At 33.5% G+C, this 22,254-nt stretch overlaps 2 protein-coding genes across 2 annotated transcripts; one reads left to right on the forward strand and one right to left on the reverse strand.

The window, feature by feature from the left end:
- Positions 1 to 551: 551 nt before the first annotated feature.
- Positions 552 to 3,789, reverse strand: LOC130237293 (acidic mammalian chitinase-like). Its single transcript, XM_056468191.1, has 12 exons — positions 3,766 to 3,789; positions 3,648 to 3,687; positions 3,526 to 3,552; positions 3,154 to 3,358; positions 2,945 to 3,001; positions 2,353 to 2,518; positions 2,108 to 2,232; positions 1,879 to 2,002; positions 1,589 to 1,771; positions 1,385 to 1,501; positions 1,169 to 1,301; positions 552 to 1,085 (listed from the first exon to the last, which is right to left on the reverse strand). The coding sequence occupies exons 2-12, from the start codon at positions 3,670 to 3,672 to the stop codon at positions 832 to 834; spliced, it is 1,416 nt and encodes a 471-aa protein (XP_056324166.1). The 5' UTR covers positions 3,673 to 3,687; positions 3,766 to 3,789; the 3' UTR covers positions 552 to 831.
- An 11,643-nt stretch (positions 3,790 to 15,432) lies between these two features.
- Positions 15,433 to 22,036, forward strand: ovgp1 (oviductal glycoprotein 1). The gene is made up of 10 exons (XM_056468842.1): positions 15,433 to 15,454; positions 15,573 to 15,777; positions 15,862 to 15,912; positions 16,111 to 16,276; positions 17,610 to 17,731; positions 17,870 to 17,990; positions 18,271 to 18,453; positions 19,845 to 19,961; positions 20,035 to 20,167; positions 20,243 to 22,036. Exons 1-10 carry the CDS (start codon positions 15,433 to 15,435, stop codon positions 20,578 to 20,580), a joined length of 1,458 nt encoding a protein of 485 aa, XP_056324817.1. The 3' UTR covers positions 20,581 to 22,036.
- The last annotated feature ends 218 nt before the right edge of the window (positions 22,037 to 22,254 follow it).

Consider the following 22,254-nt stretch of genomic DNA (forward strand, 5'->3'; position numbering starts at 1 on the left):
ATTGGTTCATTTTTGAACAATGACAGCCTGTGACAGCGTGCTTCCTATATTGTTTACCATGCTACTCTGAATATTCAGTCTGAAATAGCATGTAAGTATTGCTTATTAATAAGTGTAATTCCTGTGCGCCGCCGGCCAACCACTAAGCATACAGTAGTCGCTTTAGGACAAAGTGTGTGAGAGAGTCAGACCTTGCATGCATTAAATATTGCACATTATGACAAGTTTTGCTTGCTAACTATTCAACTGAAAATGTGCTAGATATAATACAGTTTTTTTTTGTTGGCAATTGTAGTATTTTAAAGTACTAAAGTTTTCTAACTGCCAAATGGCTTGATTTAGTGGATCTCTGTCATCTTTAATGTGAGCGCATTCATGATTTCAGGAGGTGTGGCTTTGGATGGCAGGGAAAGGGTTGTGTTTCAAACATATTATGCTAACCGGTTAGCATTTAGGCAGATCACCTACTGCACCTTTAAGTGTTGTTGTTTTTTATTTTAAGTTAGGATTGTGGTACAATGACCTTGCATTAAAAACACATTTTCCACAGATTTCTCCTCAGATGATGTCAGTTTATTAATTTCACAAGTAAGGAGAAAACAAACAAGAAAGAAACTTTCTGTCAGTCATTTAAAAAGAGGTACTTGAACTTACAGTATAAACGTCACCAAGATGTAATGAAGACATAATACAATCTAGTAAATAAATGTAGGTTACACGAATGTTCTTATACATGAAACAGTTTGCTGTCATTTGTTGGCTTAAGCAAATTTGCAGTGTCTTGTTTCACTATTTGCAAATGTTTTTCTGAAGGTTGTAGAGTCATGACCACTAAGGTTTGGGCCAAACACAGCACTTGCAGCTGTCATCAAACACAGTGCCTACAGCACAGGAGTCCACAAAGGTATGGCCTCCAGCGCAGTTGTAGTATTTCTTGGGGTCATCAGGGTGAGCATAGAGTCCATCAGGCTTCCCGTTACAGAATCCTGGTCCTGGAGCATGAGTGGTGGTGGTGGTGGTTGTGGTGGGCCTTGTGGTGCTTTGGCCAGGTTTGGGAGTGGTGGTTGAAGGCATTGGAGGCAATTCTGGGGAAGAAAGAAGCATATTGATAGTCATTAGCCTATCAACTGCAACCAGTGATGCAAAGAAAATGGGTAAATATTCATACCAATATCCAGAAGATTGCGGAGATGAGCCATGAGAGGATGGTTCCCCTGACTACAAAACTGTCCAGCAAAGTCATCCAGATCAAGCGCCCACACGAAAGCTCCACCAAAATTCTTGTCTTTCAGATAACGGACCTGTGAATTTATAGGTGATAATCAGTTTCTGACAAACAGTGACAATGAAGCGCAGTGACAATCCAGTAAAGACTCAGAATTACCTTAGTTTCATAACTCTCCTTGGTGTCAAATCCAACCCACTCGCTGTTCTTTGTGGCATAGGGAACCTTCTGGTCATCAATCCACTGTAGTGTTGTTCCCTCCAGGAAGCCACAGATCTACAGACACATTGTATGCCATTATTAGATATTCTTAATGAAGATATTCCATTATTTTGTACAAAATGGCTGTTCTCAATCTCCCACCTCATAGTAGGACCAGAATCCAGCCTCGCGAGTGTAGGTTCCAGCTGAAGCAGGTCCACTAGCTGGAGCTCCAACACCAGTATCTGAAGATGTCAGGCGGAAAGTACGGCCATATGCTGCGAAGCCCATTCTGAGTTTCTCCACCGGGGTGCCATTATCCCTCCAGTAGCGCATAGCATAGTCCTAAACAAAGAGGAAAGTTGTGTTAAAATTGAATTAGAGGGGTTTTTTGCATTCATTTGAGAGAGTGAAAATCCCAGACTAAATTATGATAGTGTTTCAGTTCTTACGGTGTTGAAGTAGACCAGGTCTCCCTCATCTTTTGAGCCTTGGTACAGAGGGCTGTTGTGTCCTGTGAATCGCTCCCAAGTTCCATGGAAGTCGTAAGTCATGACGTTGATGAAGTCCAGGTATCTGAGATTAATCAGATAAATAAAAAAATCTCATGCTGTGCTTTGGTGTCTTGTCACCTTACATATAAGTGTTTTGGAAAATGGATTGATGGATTGTCATTCTTACTTGGCAATTTCTGCAATCTCATATCCATCATCAATAGTGCCTTTGCCAGCAGATACAGCAGCGGTCAGCATTAGCTGAGCATTTCCAGTAGCTTTGCTCTCAGCCTCATAGGCTGCAACAAGTTCCTGCGAAAAAAAAAAAATATATATTTATATAATGAAAAGTTATTAAGGTCTTACATTAGCAAAGTGCTTCATGATATTTACTTATAAAGGCACTGGATCAAATCCAATAATCAAACCCACCTTGCACAGCAGAGTGAATCTTTGTTTGTCTTCAGGTGGACTTCCTCTTGCTCCAGGATATTCCCAGTCCAGATCCAGTCCATCAAATCCATGAGTTCTCAAGAATTTGATGGTAGACTGAATGAATGTTTGACGGTTGGCAGCATTGGACACCATGATGGAGAACCTGAGATGAATTTAAGGTAAAATCGTTTAAGTTTTTGTGTCTTATTTAAAAGTATATAACAATCCTGTATCAACTTAAAGATGAAGACCCCACTCAATGTTTATGCTGCACAACTCCCCTTACTGTAAAACACATTTTACTGGACTGGCCTGCTTTTAATGATTCCAGAAGACTTTTTTATGAAATGAACTCTCTTAATGACATTTTTAACAAAGTGACACCAGGAAAAATATTTGAATTCTTATCATGTATTAACCCTAAAAATCTTATTTAACTTGTGTATTCATTTGTTTGTTGTTCTTAATTGTTTATTTATTATTGAAATGTTCATGCCATGAAAATAGCCTTGGTTGCTGACATGGCAATAAATAAAAACCACAACACATTACATTACAATCCTGTATCAAGATAATAGAGAATACTTACTGTGCTGAACCAAAATTCCATCCTCCAACAGCCAAGAGGGTCTTAAGAGTGGGATTTCTGTGAAGATAATGGGCATATTATATATCTATTTATATTTATCTTATAACAGTTCATATTGAATTAATCACAGTGTTGCTTGTTTTTTCTATTAGTTTGGAAAGATATAATATCTGAATCCCATTTTTAAAGAATCCAAAATTAATACATACTTGTTCTTGAGTTCATTAAAGGCCTTGTATAGAGTTTCATCGTTCCACTCATATGTGACAAGCTCATTCCTTTGGTTGATGATTGAAAAAGCATAGATAAGGTGTGTGCAAAGGTAAGGGTCGACATTTGCAGGAGTATATTTTCCAATTCCAGGTCTGTATTGGGACCAGTTGGTGAAGTAGCAGGCCATTTCCATGGAAAAGGCTGGTTAAGAACACAGGCACACACAAAAATACAAGACATTTACACCTGGAAACATGGGTGATATCTCCAAAACAAAGAATTAGTCTCCGCATCTATCAATTACAATGATATAATATTTAATTAAAAAGAAGACATCAAAACAGTTAAATGAATAGTCAAGGACTCACCAACATGGCAGAGCACTAAGCTCAAACCTATAAACCAAAACGACATTATGTAAATGATAAATAAATAAAAGAGAATTTTTCTAGTGTATTTTACATTTCACTTAGTGTATATCCGCTCTTACCTGCTATAAGTGTAAGTCTCCCCATTCTAATGCCAATTTTCTGTAAGAAAAAATACGTTTCCTTAATTACAACAAGTTAAGTTGAATTTTTAATAGAAATTCTGCATTGGTAACATACCTGGGGTACCTCAAGAAAAATGTGAGAATGAATATCGAAACGCCAGGGTTTTTATTGGAGCTGGGTGTTGGCTTGGCCATCCTAATAAGGGATTATTTATTAGGATGGTGTAAGATATGGTATCTCCAGTAAACTATGGACTGAAATGACAATAACATGTGGAAATAATGAAATAAACTCTTTGCGCTATTCAGCACAATTTATGTGAAGCTTAATTTATAGATCGTAGATAAGATTACACTTACAACTGAACTGCCCGAGGTTAAAGGTGCACGATTGCCAATATATCTGTTATTTGAGTATACAGTTTGCAGTAGAGTTTTAACATATTTAATGGATGAATGTTCAGCTGAAATCATATTTGTAGAGATTACAAGATATTTAATTATAGATAGCAGTTCTTGACATTTGTACATTTAAATTAAAAATGATTTGTTTGTCAATTTAATATTGTGCCTGGATCACAATTATTTAAAAGTATGTATTTATATGCACAGTTTTTTTGCTTACACACTAAAATTTAACTTTTCTCACAATTAGCAAAACACAAGGCTAGATCTGCACAACTGTAAGCACTGTAATTGTCAGCTTCACACCTTTTTGCAAAACATTACACACAGTCATATGCAAATCACTAAACACACTTGGATGCTTTTGACACAGAAGTTTTTCGTAATGGAATTTCCTTGAAATTTCAAAACAAAGGCCTTCAAATGAACACACACATGAACCATAGGTTAAACACAGCCTTCAGGTGTGCACACACACTGCTGCAAAATTGCAGACACACCGATCAGCTGGAACCACAATAAAAAGCATTAGGTATAAACTATTACTCTTCAATAAACTTGTTTACAGTAGTATAGCTATAAATAGTAGTCTTCAACAAATATATTTTACAGGAGCTATAAATATTAATCTTCAATAAATATGGAAGGCAATGAATGTTGCAGTATGGAAGAGGAAGTACAAAAGTGAGGAAGACTGATCAACAGGAGATGGAATGGGATTTTTTTATATTGAAATGTATACATCACCAGAAAGCTGAATAAATAAGCTTTACATTGTTGTATGGTTTGTTAGGATAGGGCAAGAATTAGCTATCAGTCTATCACTGTTTGGTGAATACAGCATGTTCATGTACTTTATAGCAATACCTCTCAAACCCTGATTATATCAGTATTAGTCAGTTAAAAATGATACAAGCGTTTAAGATTGATTACAGCAGTGTGTAAATGAAGCAAATAGATGTATATTGAATGAAGCTTGTGTGTTCTGTACGGTGTCAAAATTGTGTTTTGTCTTATTGTTCGAAAGTTTTGAATGAAGTGTTTCATTTTGCAAAAGATCCGATGTGTTCTGTTTGTGTGTGTGTGGATGTGTAAATTGTGTGTAGTGTTTTGACAAAATGAGCCTTAAAGGACACTGGTTTACACTGATATACAATAATTATATGCAATAAATAATGGTAATATGCAATAAATACAAGGAAATAACTACTCTTATATAATCAAGTTAAAGCTTCAGAGTGAAAATAAACATGAAGTTTTATATGTAAACATATGTCTTATGTTTAGATATTGTAATTATTAACATTTTAAAAAGGCTTTACAACTTCTATCTAATCTCTGTAAATAATTGGTATCTAAATGCAAAGTTGCCATGTTAAGTATAAAACTTTTATGGGGTCAAAATTGTGTTCAGAGGTCTTCTGCATTTTAATTATATAAGATGTTTTGATCAGCGAATGCAGGTGTTTACCTGAAGTGCTAATGAGTTTAAAATATTGCACGGTAATAAAGAAATGACTCATGTGTAGGGCCAGACGGAATCTGCGGATGTTTTTTGCTATTTCTGCTGAGAATTTGGGTAAAAATCTGCGGATTTCTGCCGAATAATTTTGGGAGGATCATAACTAAAACCTTAATATGTGAAATAAAAAATAATATCTTTTTAACTTTTTATTTAATGTTTAAAATGTAAATCCAATTAGATTCACTTTATTTGGTAAACAAAGCAATTCTCTCATATGATATATCTTCGAAAAGACTAAAATATTACTGTACAAACTGTATTGTACATAAAGCAGATAAACATTTTAATATTAGTCAATAATATTACTGTCATTAATTTAAAAACTGAACAAATATAGATTTACACATATTTACTCAAGTAAATAAACAGAATTAATGATGAGCTAGAAATCTGCAGAAATCTGCGGAAAATCTGCAGAATTCTGCGCGTGCAGATTCCGTGTGGGCCTACTCGTATGCAAATGAATGACTGATTTGATCAAGTTAAGAGACTCCTTTGAAATTGAAATTTAAATGAACATATAAATCACATCTAACATTCTAAATCACATCTCAATCTAAATAAACTTATGATAAAGTATAATAGCTACTGTATCATTTATATGCGAGAGCTGTCAAGCTGGATTTAGCCCAACAGTATTGCATGCATATGGTAAAGCTTTGGTTTGTTGACATTCATAACAAGAAAAAATGACTATGCTTCATTTAAACCAACAAACCACCAGGGAATCAATGGTTTTAAAAACAAACAATAAATTATATTTAGGCTAAGAGGATAGCACTGTCGCCTTAAAGCTAGAAGGTCGCTGGTTCGAGTCCCGGCTGGGTCAGTTGGCGTTTCTATGTGGAGTTTGCATGTTCTCCCTGTGTTCTCGTGGGTTTCCTCTGGGTGCTCTGGATTTCCACACATTCCAAAGACATGCGCTATAGGTGAATTGAATTAGCTAAATTGACCGTATGGTGTATGTGTGGGAATGAGTGTGTATGGAAGTTTCCCAGTGCTGGAAGGTCATCCGCTGTGTAAAACATGCTGGATAGGTTGGCGGTTCATTTCGCTGTAGTGACCCCAGATTAATAAATGGACTAAGCCGAAGGAAAATGAATAAATGAATGAAATTGTATTTATTTGTTTATGTACATATTCTATTTATGTGTACACTGGTTCCTTTAACCTTATATATCTGTGCAGAAAAGCAGCCTGAACGATATTATTTGCAAAGAATTATGCTTTAATCAGTATATATGCGTTATTTTTCACAACAATTGCACAATTTAACAAAATTATTTTTGGAAACCTATTTAAAATGCACTCGTTTATAAATCAAACAAACAGACATTTTAAAGAAGCCATACCCCTTTGTTTTGCATACACACAGCAACAGATAACTTAAGTGAATGAACTTGAGAACCGAATAAGTTTGTTTACTTTAACAGATTAATTTAGTTAAGATTAAATTATACATTTATGGATTTAATGATTTGCTGGCAAACATCCAAAACCCCATGCACGATTTTTCAGAATACAGTGGAACAATAAGAGGGTGAGCAAATAATAAAGGAGCTTTTGGTGACACTGTAAAATACTGGCCTATGTACCAACATTACAATATTTATTCAATTTTGTTGATGGTAGTCAATGAAAATAAAGTTGTTAAGTCACAGTGCATTAACTAATATTAACAAGCACAACTTTGGATTTTATTAATGCATTAGTAAATGTTGGACTGTGTCTACTGTACTATGAATAATGTACATTTTACCAAATTTGTATTTGTGATTGAGAATAAGAAAAAAAAAACATTGTTTTTTTGATCGCAATCCACTTGAATGCAATTACTTATTCACTAATTAAATTTAATTCGAAAACTCCTCCATAATTTTTTTTAAATATATGAAGTGAGACTATTATGAATTAAGTTTTATTTTGTGTTCAGTTATAGCTTTAAAAGCATCTGAAAACAAAACATTCTTTATCTGAAAACATTTTTTGCATATAACAAAATCACAGGTGACCAGCATGTGCTTAAAAACAATCATTTTCAGATTTTCATTTAAAAAAACAGCAAAACAAATGCAAATCAACAATGCTTTTGTTGTTTAGCAAGTTATAAAAAGTGTCTCCAGGCATTTATCAGTGCGACTTTATCAGTGTGATGACAAGTACTGTAACTTTTTGAACTTAGGAAAGCTTTAATGAGCATGATGAACCGTCTGTACTGTCTGCAGATAAATGTTTGGGTGGCACTTTTGATGTGCGCGATAAGGTCCATTTTGATTAAAAAAATGCTTATTTGACCCTTACTCCAAATCATATTATCTTAGTTAAACACTTCCATCAGAAACTACTAGTTATGGGAAGATATTCAATTTTGGAAAGTTGTTTGAAAGTTGGAAAGAAAAAAAAACAAAGCTTACTGCATCAAGCTCTGAAACTTTTCACATGATGCAAAAAAAAGGCTATGTCTACACAAAACATTGATGAAATTGAAAATATGTTCCAAAGTACACTGTAAAAAGTTATTAATTTGCTTTACTTAAAAAAGTGAGTAAACTCATTGCTTTTAAAGCGATTAGTTGACTTTATACTTTAAAATGTGAGGAAACCAATTGCCTTAAAATTATTAAGTAAATAAATTATGTGCATTATTATAAAAATTAAGTCACGTCAACTTATTCTTTCCAAGTTACAATGAATTTATGCACAATTTAAAGTCAACTTGTTGCTTTTAAGTCAACAGGTTTACTTACTTTTTAACTTACTGCTTTTTACAGTGTAGTAGATCAACATAATGGCCCAGACTCTTAGACTTAATATATAAAATACCAAGACAAAAATATGTTTTTTATTTGTTTGGTTTTTGCCATGATATAAAAATATTGCCTGTTGTATTAAAATAAAGAATTGAATAAAGAGTTGGGACAGCATGGGAAACGCTAATAAAAACATAAAGTAATGATTTCTAAATTTACTTGGATGTTTATTTCATTGCAGACAATACATAATTTAATGTGTACCTAATTTATTTATTTATTTATTTATTTTAATAAACATGCATTCCAATTTGGGTTCTTGCAACACATTTAAAAAAAATGCAGGAACAGTAAAGCATTTAACAATTTGTAATGTTGCCATTCATTTTCACAAGACTTTAAAGAAATTTAGGGACTGAAGACAGCAAGTGAGGAAGTGTTTCAGGTATAATTTTGTCCCATTCTTCCTGCAAACAAGTCTTAAAGTGGGCAACAGAACGGGGGTTTTGTTGTTTCAATTTATGCTTCAAAATGCACCACACATTCTCTATTAGATAAGTAAGTATAAATAAGTATCTGTATCCTCTTCCTCTGCAACCAGGTCTTTGTAAAGTGTGCAAAATGTGGTTTTACGTTGTCTTAAAGTATGCATGGGCATCCCTGGAAAAGAAGGCAGCATGTCTATGTACTTTTCAGCATTAATGGGGCCATCACAGAAATGCAAGTTACTTTGTTTTGAAACATTTCAATAATTTTATGCCGATCTTGAGCTCATCTTTGCTCATAAAGTACTTGACCTTTCTTGGATGCTGCTTTTGTACCAAATCATAATGCGCTATATGCACACAGACTTTCCATTATAAAATTGTCACGTTTAAGAATAGATTTCTTAAAAAATCAGCGATCTTCACTGCCTGTTAGATATACTGCATAATATTAAGTGGGTCTCAGATCGGACAAGAAGCACTGCAGTAAATTCCATTTCCCCCGCCATGTCAGTTTCATTTACCCCAGTATTTTCAATGCAATTTCTGTGCTAGTGGTTACAATGGTCTTTCATCCCGTTTTACGCTTGAACAATTAAATGACTGCTTAAGTCTATTTAACTGAATGTATTGTTATTGCATTACAACATCAATGCTGTAAAAACAACCTTGTGAAATTGAAAATAGTCACATTAAGCTTTCAACGGAAGTTTATCATTGGCTTTAACACTCTAGCTGTGCATAGAGCCCATTATAATAACCTGTTGACATCAGCTTCAAATCAGATCATTATTTAACCAATTTACCTGATTACTTGTCCTAAATTGCTCCTGTCTGATGACAGGAAAGGATGTATATTTACAAATGAAATAAAATTCACCAGACAAAACAAAATATTCTCTGTAATGAAATACAAGTCAAAATAAATTTAAAAATCACTACTTTTTTTTATTAGCGTTTTTTCCATACTGTTCATACTGTTGACATCATCAGAAGGGGCCCTGAAGACCCTGCAGCCTGAAATATAAGCTGTAGTAAAGGTTTTGTCATTCAGAGTAATCTTTTCATCATTCGGTGTAATGCAAATTCTTTGTTACAATACCATGTGATCCATTACACTAAATTACAGTATCAGGAGTCAATTATTTATGTTCGAGTCAAATGAGAAATGTTTAGCATTGACAAATATAATAAAATAATAGTGTATTATAACTAAGTAATATAATATAATGCAATTTTGTATTTGTGTTATTGGTGTATTATAGATGTCCATGTAAACAAAAAGAGTAATTCTAGAGCCAGTATCAAAAGGTGCAGTCTTATCAAGGAGCCCGGGGAGGTTTTGCGAATTTTAAAAATGGTAAGTAATACCTCATCCAAGATGTCTCAAGCTGACAGGGATTATCCTGTGCACCCAAAAATACACATCTTGATAATGTCAATAATATTGGATGACAGGAAGTGTTCATGAACATAGCTGCAAGCTGAAGTTATGCAAGAATATCTGATTTATTTTTTTAGCATCTGCTTTGCTGTCAGGAACATTGTTAAAACTATGTTTAGTGACTAATAATAAAAACATTGCATTATCCATATTTTGGCCGAACGTCATTCAGTGTAACACCATTTTAAATCAGCATAACATATTTTTATGTAAAGGTGGAAACATACTTGCTGACCTGTACTTGTATAAAATAGTATGCAAGTATAATAATAAATATTACATTTAATTTCAAGACATTTAAAATAATTATGTTGGGGCTGCAATTTTATCCATATATAGTGTTTTTTATTATGTCATCAAATGATACTTATTTTACATATGCCTGTCAAGATTTTTGCTATACAAACTATTGTTAAAGTGAATGACATTTTAGTAAGTGCTTCTGTAAATCACGGTAAAAAAATGTACAGTGGTTGTTATTGTGTGTATGCTGTATGTAACATCAGAAATCCAGATTAAACTGGCATCCCTCTTTTGTATCCCAAACTTTTTGATGGGCTGGTGAACTTTTAAGATTGTAAATTAACATAAATATTTTCACGTAAAGTTCATTTTTTTCTGTTCATCCCCTAACATTTTCTATTTCTTGATTAAAAACGTTAATCTCAATTTAATTCTACTTAATTGGAGGTTCAAAAGCATCTGAATATTTCTTAATGAAACACTTTTTACCATTTTTAAATCCATTCTTTCAGCCTTTGGTTATTTATGAGCAGTTGAATTGAATCCAATTCAATGATCTATGCTAAGCTAAAAGGACTCCTGCCTGAACCCATAAGATTGGCTAAGCGGATTCCAATATAAAACTAAGCTCTAGGTGAAAAAATTAAAAGGTAAAAAAAACAATTAAAGTAAAGTAAAAAAAAAAATGTATTCTTTTTTTCAAGAGCTCATGCAAACCATTTGCCATCATACACTGTAAAAAAATAAATCCGTAAAATTTACGGTAAAAAAACGGCAGCTGTGGTTGCCAGTACTTTACCGTTAAAAATATGGTACAAACCATAAAAGTAATTTCTCATTTTTACGGTTAACTACCGTATTTTATTAATTTATAGAGGTAATATGTCTGTATTTTGAATTACCAACATCTACACATCTTTTGTAACACAGTTAGACATGTTAACACAGCCATATTCAGGTGGTGATGAGGAAGTTACATAATGAACCGATGCTCATCATAAACAACTTTTCCCACAAGCAGAAAAGTGTATCAGTTTATAGAAAGTGCTCAGTCTTATTCACACAGCTACTAAACACCAGTATGGTAACACGCGTAAAATTAAAGTCGTGAAATAAACATTGTTTATCAACATTAGATGTAACATAAATCTCTAATGTACATAACTGATGGGTAAACAACTAAAAAGATCCATAGTAATGTCAACAAAAAGCATAAAAAGTGATGTGCCATACAGGGAATTCAGGGAAAGTCAATTTACGGTTATTCGCCGTATATATTAAGGAAACATACTGTTAACCAGGTTACGGATTTGTACTGTAGTATTTTTACAGTTTTTTTTTACCATTGAAATCACGGCTATTGTTTACAGTGTATGTGTTAGTGTTTAATGAAAACAACTGATGCAAAAATTACACAGGCAAATGTTGCAAGAATGAATACGGAAAACATTCTGCATTTGCATTAACATTGCAATATAATATCTGATCGAAAACACCAATCATTTTTCATGAGAACTGTTACATTGGAACTGGAGTTTGTAATATAAAATCTGATGGATATGACACCAATAAATAATACACCATGGTAGAAAAGTAATGCCAAACAACAACAAAAAACTGCATTCGTTGCTTTTAACAAGGCTGTTAAAATTCATGAGTCCTGGAACAAAACATGAGGCACAAAACAAAGCCGAATCTAAAAGTATAATCTGAACAACATTCACGACAATATGCATAATAATCTCAGAAAAGCAACGCTTGCTTTATAAAAACACACACATACACACACAATGTCAGTATACTGTATCTGCAAGCTTACAATGAAATAGACATTAAATAAAGTGGCAGGTACTATGACTTTGAAACAAACACTAATTTTAAAACGCAATCAAAATGTGTATGCTGGACACATTTCATTAATTATTTACACTTTTATAATGTCCCACTTATGTGTTGACCAAGCATAGCTGAAGTCTTGGAGCGTTATCAAATACTTTTGTCACTCTGCAGTCATTTTTTATCACAGGATTGACACATGACTGTTGCCCATGTCTGAATTAAACACACCAAAACATACGGTAGACTACAAAGAGCCAATGTACCCATATCTGACTGAACAGTCACCTGAGGTAACTATCTTTTGTAACTGAGTACATGCTATCATTAATAGTAGCTTGCAGTACTGATAAATATCCAGCCTGTTAGTAGCCTTGTGTGATTTTACAATGAGAGTTCATCCAATGGCTAAAAAATGTCTATCCAAATGGTAAATTACCACTGAAGCATATCGTTTGTAATGATAATTTGTGATGATAGCACAGTATAGTTGCAATGTAAAAAAATCGATAAGTTTACCGTTTTTTTTACCAGCAACTGTTAAACTTACTGTAAAATAATGGATGTTAAATTACAGAAATTTCCGTAAATTTAAATTTTAGGTAAATTTGTGTAATTTAACGTCTGTTATTTTACGGTAAATTTCTATTATTTGGCGGCTGTTATTTTATGTTTTTCACTTTAGCTGCCGGGAAAAAAAAACTTTAAATTACAGATTTTGTTTTCGAGTATATGGTAAAAAACTGTAAAAAATGCCGTTACACACAATTTCTTTGTTGTCTGAACACAAATATATTAAGTTAACTTAATTGTTTTTGCAAATTTAGGTGGATTAAACAAAAAAACTACAACAACAAACCCAATAATTGTGTTTGAACAAGCAGCAAAACCATTTTTGAGGTTTCTGTAAAATAGCAATAGTACAGAATAACACTTGAGGTCAAACAGAAAATAGGTCACATAGGATCTGTTTTTCTCTTTTAAGATAAGACAAGACTTTCTGACATGTTGTGTAAGATGTGTAGAGAGGGTTTATGATGTTTGTGATGTAAATGCGAATGATGTTGAAGTTAGGAGAGCAATAATCTTTTTCATTTAAATTCATGGACATTTTCTTTGCAATTTCAGGTCAGTGAAGTGCCGTGTAGTTGTTCGAATTCGCATTTCATTACATGCTTTTGCATGGCAAGCTATTTTAATATTGTTATAAAATATGTAAACCAGGCCAGCATCTGTTTTCATGTTTCAATTACTTGTTTCTAGATTAAACTAATTGAATAGACTTCAATTTCTTTAAGGCTCATTCACACATAGTTAGTTTTTTCATTCTAATGCACTACTTTTACATATATATATTTTTTGTAAACACGTGCTTGATGGATGTTCATGGCCAATACACTTGTTTCTTTTGCAGCGGCTCTTTTGTGTCAAGTTTTAAGAACTTCAGCTTTTACACCGAGCTCATCAATATCAGTTTCTAAAGCAGTGGACCACTCAAAAGAACTTCTCTTTACTAATGATGTAACGATTCACTGTGAGTCAGTTGAAAATCGATTAAAATATGTGACGATTCAAACCGGTTGAAACGTTGAATGAATCGCGATGCATTTTTTGAACAGAGGGGTGCTGTATTTACAATTGCAAACTCGCTTTACCTGCACATCAGCAGCAAGCATTACACTGATACTTATACTAATTAATTGTGCAAGTAATATTAATTATTCAAACATGCAAGTACACTCTCAGAAATAAAGGTACGCGAGCTGTCACTGGGGTGGTACCTTTTCAAATGGTACACAATTGCACCTGAAGGGTCCATATTGGTACCTCAAAGGTATATATTAGTACCTACAAATTTTAAGAGGAACACTTTTGCACTTTTTAGGTACTAACATGTGCCCTTAAGGTATTAATATGGGCCTTTTAGGTACAACATTGTACCTTTTTGAAAAGGTACCACCCCAGTGACAGCTCACGTACCTTTATTTCTGAGAGTGTAGCTAATGATGGTTAGTATCTAAAAATAAGTAGTAGTACCTAATTAATAACTATATAAAAATATGTACTATAGTCACAAATGTAATATCTGCTAGTCAAAACTAATTAGCTTATATCATAATGACAGATCCCCATAGATGTTAATGGTACAAATTGCAACTTTTTACTAGTTACATGATTAGATAGTTACAAGTCACTGAAATTATAATAATAATTAATTACAAATAATTCATAGGAATTAATTAATGAATAATAAGTACTAATGAGTAAGATATATTATCTAATAATAAGTAACTAAGTACATATGTCTGTTTAATATACTAGTTTGTAATGAGTACACTCTCAGAAATAAAGGTAGGTGAGCTGTCACTGGGGTGGTACCTTTTCAAAAGGTACACATTTGTACTTAAAGGGTCCATATTGGTACCTCAAAAGTATATATTAGTACCTAAAAAATTTAAGAGGAACACTTTTGTACTTTTTAGGTACTAATATGTACCCTTGAGGTGTTAATATGGACCTTTTAGGTACAAATTTGTACCTTTATAAAAGATACCACCACAGTGACAGCTCACGTACCTTTATTTCTGAGAGTGTAGTACCTAACAAATAAGTAGCTAGCTGGAAAGCATAATTAATCGAATGTTATATATTATTTTTGTAAACAGCCTCAGGCAAATGAAAATCCACACTTTTGTTTCACCAGAACAGATACACCCTTCACTGTATCTGTCAAATAATAAATGTTTTAATTTTTAAAAAGTAATTGCTAAATTAATAAATCATGATGGGTCTGTTAACACAATTGATTTGACCAGATGTGACTGAAATCATTTTACCACAGGCTAGAAAACATATCTCATGTTTAGTGTCATGTTATACGCGTCACCCTCGTTGTGTTTATTCCCACCCCTCACTTTATACTTCACAATGATTCTCCCCTTACTAAACTAGATATGGGCATGTAGCAGCAACAAAATGAACAGGGGAATAACACACTTAATAGGTATTGTGTCTGTCTTTTTATTTCATTGTGTCTCTTAAATTCATTAGCATCATCTAAAAGCAACTTTTAAACAATCTTTATTTTTTAGGCATGAATTTGCTCTTACAGTTCGGTAAGGTGATTTTCAATTTAATACTTAATATTAAAACATTATTGCAAGTTTAAAGACAGAAAATTCAACCGAATTACATAGAGTTTGTGTCGTTTTTAATATTCTTTTTTCTTTTCAGTAACCTGTTCAAAACTGGTGTGTTACTTCACAAACTGGTCTCAGTACAGATCAGGAACTGCAAGATACCTTCCTGAAAATGTGGACCCTAACTTGTGTACTCATTTAATCTATGCATTTGCTATTATCAACTATGCCAATAACATTGCAGGCAGTGAGTGGAATGATGTCATCCACTATTCAACCTTCAATACACTTAAGAAACTGTGAGGAAGCTTGTGTTTCTAGTCTAGGTTTTCAAATGTCTTGCTGTTAGACAAAGTATTGACATATTTGTTTTGTTTTTAAAGAAATCCACAGCTGATAACTTTGTTGTCCGTCAGAGACCAGGACTCAAGTCAGTAAGTGTTTTGCTCTTGTTTCTGAGTGAAAGTTGCCCTCTGCTGGTAACATACTATCTAACTCTGTGTCTAGAAATTGTTTATTTATATTTATATATCAGAATTATAACAATTACAGCCTTAAGGATTTATTTTGCTGTCAAAGAAGCTAGAATTCCATTTATAGTGAAATGAGCAGCATTTTCTTGTTTACAACAGATTCTCCATTATGTTATCCAAGTGGATAAACCGCCAGACTTTCATCAAGTCTTCTATTGAGTTTTTAAGGAAATATAACTTTGACGGGCTGGATTTGGACTGGGAAATCAAAAACACTTCAGAGACGCATCCAGAAGATAAGCTGAAATTCACTCTACTATGCAAGGTTAAAACTAAATGTGTTTTCAAAACAATCGTATATTTTTCTTAGTTTTAGAAAGTCTTATATTCTTAGTTTGGCTGAAATGAAAGTTAACTTAACTTTTAAAAGGATTAACCTATTATTCTTTAAATTGCACTTTAAGCTGAATACTAGAATATTGCTAAATATCTGATAATTATTATGCACTGTCATCAAGATAAAGACTAAACAAATGAGTTATTTAAGTTTAAAAATGTGTTCTCTCTGTTAAAAAGCACTTGGGAACCTTTGGGAAATAGTTGATGTCTCCAACTGTATATTTTTGTAATAAAAAATACAGTAAAATTTTATTCAAGTTTTGAATTGAATATATTTTGAAGTAGGGCTGCACAATATATTGCTTCAGCATGGATATCGCAATGTGATCACTCAACACAATCTCACGGCAATTCGTGACTTTTTGATTTAGTGGCTAATTCGTACGAATTCGTACAATCTAATTCGTAAAATTTACTACGATTTGCTCATCCCCCAATGACGGTTGGGTTTAGGGGTGGGGTTAGGTGCCACGCCTCCTTTTTAAAATCGTACAATTTCGTACGACTGAACTCTAAACTGACAAAATGTAAAATACTTTACTTACGTTTTTTCGTGAGATCAGGCTGGATCACTTGCGATAGTCACATCGCAGGATATATGCAATGTTGAGTTTCTATTATAATTTATCATTTGCATGTGTTTTTGATGCTTATGATTGTATAATGACTTTAAAGGCATTCAGAAAAAGAAACTGTTCCATTTGTGACCTTAACCACAATCAGTTTTATTGAATTATTTTTATTTTTATCATTCAGTTACTGTACTTGAATATTGTTAGACTCTGAAAACAACGAAACACTTCATTTCAATTGTTCCTTTTTTGACTGTATTTATAGATTGTTATACATGAAAATACTCACAACATGTGCAAATACAGAAATGCACTGCAAATAGCACAGCCCACAGCGAAAATGTGTCGGGGACAAAAAATGTATAGATTGGTTATTTGATTTTATGGAGATGCATGCCCACTGCAGAATCATCCCAATCGATCTAACATTTTAAATTCTTTCCAAATAGAGATATTACGTAATCTGGTCAAATTGTATTCATATTGCAATATATATTGCAAAATGAAAAAATATTGCAAAGTTAATGTTTTCTAATTTCGTGCAGCCCTATTTTGAAGTATAATTTATTCTTGTGGTGGTAAAGCTGGATTCTTTGTCAGTGGTCACAGATCAAAAATCGTACAGCTAGAAATGTATTGAGATTTATAACTCCATTTTTCAAAAGTCAAACTTTTGTTAAACTTCAGGAACTTTTGGAAGCATTTATAGCTGAAGGCCTGAACAGTGATACAAGACTCATTCTAGTAGCAACTGTTTCAGCACAGAAAGACGTTATTGACAGGAGCTACATCATTCCAGAGATCTCAGAGTAAGAACAACATATCATATTCATACAAATTCATACAATTCATAATACGTATCATATCAGTTCATATCAGTAGTCTTACAAAAATTGCACAACAAAAGCAAAATATCTGAAAATGTGAAAACGTTTTATTTTTCCCAGGTACTTGGACTTTATTAATGTCAAGACGTTTGACTTTCATACATATAAAGATGGCATTGCAAGACATCACAGTGCTTTGTACAGTGCCATGAGTGATGACAAGGATATCAGATCAAACACTGTAAGCAGATTGAGCACTCTCATATGAGAGCAACCTTCAAGCAAATACCTTATAGCATAGGTCTCAAACTCGATTCCTGGAGTGCCGCAGCTCTGCACAGTTTTGCTCCAACCCTAACCAAACACAGCTGATGCAACTAATCAAGGTGTTCAAGACTAGAGATTATTAAGCTGGTGTGAGTTTGAGGTGGTTGGAGCTAAACTATGCAGAGCTGCGGCCCTCCAGGAATCAAGTTTGAGACTATTACCTTATAGTTTGCGTATTTTCATCTTTCCTTCAGGATTTTGCTTTGCAGTACTGGAGATCTCAGGGAGCTCCTGCTGAGAAGTTGATGATGGGCTTCTCCACATACGGACGCTCTTTCACCCTCAACTCCTCTCAGAATGGAGTGGGAGCCCCAGCCAATAAATTGGCTTCTCCTGGACCTCACACACAAGAGATAGGCTTGTGGGCTTACTATGAAGTAAATGCTAATTATAAAATAGTTATAGTTTTAAAGTATTAGTTCCACTTTATATTAGTTGTCTTTGACTACTTTGTACTTACATTTTGTAGAGTATTAATTGTGTTTATTCTGTGTAGCAAAACACTTGCTACTGTGTTTGCTACTGTGCTCATTGCTACTGAGGTGGGAAAGGTTTAGGAAATGGAAACATTTGTAGTATTGGGATTAATTGTATTTGTAGTGGGGTTAAAGTGTCAACAGTTTAATTATTATAAATGTAAATTAAATATTGAAGACAGATGAAATAACAGGTGTTTCTAATTATATGCACATTGTGAACAAATAATCAAACGAATAACTCCAATGTTACTACACAGTAATTAATTTCAATGAATATAAATGTGGGTCCCCTTCACAATAATGTTCAAATAATAAACATGAAAGGAACATTCCTTTTTTTTTTAAAATATACAAATTTTACCAACTACCCAGATAAAAAGTTGACCCATTTTTTAATCCGTTCAGCTGATCTCAATTCAATTAAATTCAGTTCAATTCACCTTTATTTGTATAGTGCTTATACAATGTAGATTGTGTCAAAGCAGCTTCACATAAAAGGTCATAGTAAATTGGAACAGTGTAGTTCAGTTTGTAGTGTTTAAATTCAGTTCAGTTTAGCTCAGTTCAGTGTGGTTTAATAATCACTACTGAGAGTCCAAACACTGAAGAGCAAATCCAACGATGCGCAGCTCTACAGATCCGGAACCATGCAAGCCAGTGGCGACAGTGGAGAGGGAAATTCTCCCATTCTGTTAGGAGCGTTTTTAGCCTAATTTATCATAAATCAGCCCATTAGCATCTCCTCAATATTTTTTAAAATTGTTTTGATATTTCTCCTTTGTAAAACTTTATCTTTCTATAGTTACATCATGTAATAAGACCAAGAGAAAAAAGTTTGATGTGTCAAGGAACTCTCATTCCAGCATGATAATCAAGAATTTGGAAGGTAACTAGGTAACAGCGCTGCAAAGTATTATTATGTTGTCATCCAGTAACTATGTACACAATGTAACTACAGAAAAGTTAAGCTTTAGGAAAATTATCAAATAAAATGATCAAATTATCTTTTTTGTGACTAGTGCTCCTGTCAGAATGAGATCGGCTGAATGGTATCAAAAATGGAAAAACTCAACTGTTTAATCTAGGGGAGATTAAAAAGCCTATTTCCAAAAGAAAAATAAATTGTAGCGTTTCTTTAAAATATCTAAATGAGTAAATATGTAATACATTCAAGCAAATATCAGACTTATATCAACTAAAATTGCACCAAGGTGCCATAACACAGGCGAAGTTCCGTGTACACATTACCAAATATTACCCATTATCAACCTGTTTTGTTTTCCCCTTAGATATGTCTTTTTCTGAATGATGGTGTGGTACAGTGGATTGAAGACCAGAAAGTACCTTTTTCTGTGAAAGGCAATGACTGGGTGGGATTTGACAATCTGAGGAGCTTCGATATTAAGGTACATTCAATTACGTTATGTAATACTGTAATCTCTACAGCTGAAGATAACAGTTCTGCTTACTGTCGGTAAGACAAAATATCTACAGGAGCATGGCTACGGGGGTGCGTTTGTGTGGGCTCTAGACCTGGATGATTTTTCTGGAAATTTCTGTGGACAAGGCAACTACCCTTTAGCCAACAGCCTTAAGAAATCATTAATACATGGTGAGATTTGCATAGTTGGACTGTTATAAATGGTTATTTATTTTCACATTCTGAGATATAACTTTTTATTTGCAGCAGGAATTGAATCGTCTTCCTCCATGACAAGCACCAACTTTTTCTTCAGTATTTTTTCAACAGCTGGAAAAGGCTCTTCGCCAACACCGATATGTGTGAAGATTGTCAGATCTTTTTCAGCACAGCAAATTCTGTTTTGTGCAAACAGATCAGATGGACTGTATTACAGAACAGATTCCATCAATTCATTTTATAGCTGTAGTGGAGGAATAACAAATATCACCTGGTGCACTCTGTCCAATGCCATTTCAAATAATTCTGGGGAAGTACAATTGCAACAGATGATTATTTTTATTACATTAGGGAGTGCAAGTTTCTTAACTAAAACGCTGATTTAAGATTAAAGCAGATGGAAAGACAGGTCAATGGAAGTGTAAATTCTTGTATTTATAGTTTATGGATGTTGAGCAATTGTAATTGCTACTGTGAAATCCTTTTTCTTTATTCTAAAACCACCTTTAAATGTAATATAATTTGAACCATCAATGGCCGAGAGGCTGTATGGTGGCCGAGAGAGCTTAACATGCTGCAATTTAATAAATCACGTGCAATTACAAAAACACCAGTAAATTAAGATCTTCATCTGTTTGACAGCATATATGCGTCAAATCCTCACAAAGCATACACATGAAAAAGAAAAGTGCTGCATTTTCCCACAATGCAAAAAAATTAATAAAACACGCTGCATTTTCTCACAATGCAAACAAATTATGAAAACAAGCTGCATTTTCTCACAACACTTGCGAAAAGATCAGAACACAACCTGAATGTTTCAAGGCGATCCTAAAACATGACGGATGCTGCTGTGCCGTGACTATTGCTTAGTGAAGTTGTAGTTGATTTTTGAAAGGTGAGCTTTGTGATTGTTTATTTTAACATCCTGATTTCCTTGTCTTTTGTATTTTATTAGCCTAAATAACTATAACCTAAATAGCCAGGTCAGTCACGTTTTAGGGTCTCCTTAAACATTTCTGTTGTGCTCTGTGCTTTTTGAAAGTGAGAAAATGCAGGTGTTTTTGTAATTTTTTTCATTGTGAGAAAATGCAACGCATTTTATTAATTTGTTTGCGATGTGAATATTTGCAGCACGTATGCTGTCAACTAATGAAAATCTTTTCGTAATTTGCTGCTGTTTTTTTTCTAATTGTTTGTGTTTTCTTAAATTGCAGCACTTTAAGCTCTCTTGGTCACCGTACATTTCAGTCCATATAAGCAAATAATTCTTCATATAATAAGCAGTTTACTAATTCTTGTTGTATGTTAAAACGGTTTCTAAAACAATACGTTTGTCAGAAGAGTAGCCAATTTGTACTAATTCATACGATATCATTTGTATTAATATATATGATCAGTAAAAGAAGGAATGCCCCCAAGTCCAGCCTCATTGGAAGTTGAGCAAATCATTCTAAAATGTACAAATGAGGACATAAAAATTAGCCTCTAAATCAAAAAGTTACAACTTGAGTGTATTGGTTTTGTTTGAGAATAATTGGTCAAAAAGCAAAACTGCAACATCTACACCTTACAATACGCTGCTCATCAATATTAACAGGGTTAGCACCACTTTACCAGGATGTTTATATGCATCCACAAGTTTATATTAAACTCCTAATAATAAGCAAAACATTCATAACTGATTGGTTAAACAAATTATCAGATTATCACAGATTCCGCGTATTTCAATTCACAAGTATGTAGGAGGATTTTGTACTAATTTGTCAGTAGTTAATCTGACAGCGTCTGAGTCTTTGTTTGTTTTATACTATAAATGTTAAATGTCTTATGTAACACTAATCTTGTGTTTGTTTGTCTATTTGAATTATTTTATATTGAATTTATTATATTTGTATTATTCTAAACTCAAATAGCCTATCTAAAATTTGGCATGTGGACAGTCAAAAGGTTCTGTTAAATTTTAAACTGAGTAGACCTATCAGAAAAGTTATCTAAGTGACTTTAAACATGGTGGCATGGTTGTGTGACAGCGTCAGTATTTGAGAAGATGTTAATCT

This window comes from Danio aesculapii, chromosome 11 (genome assembly GCF_903798145.1).
Source record: "Danio aesculapii chromosome 11, fDanAes4.1, whole genome shotgun sequence".
Classification (NCBI taxonomy): Eukaryota; Metazoa; Chordata; class Actinopteri; order Cypriniformes; family Danionidae; genus Danio; species Danio aesculapii.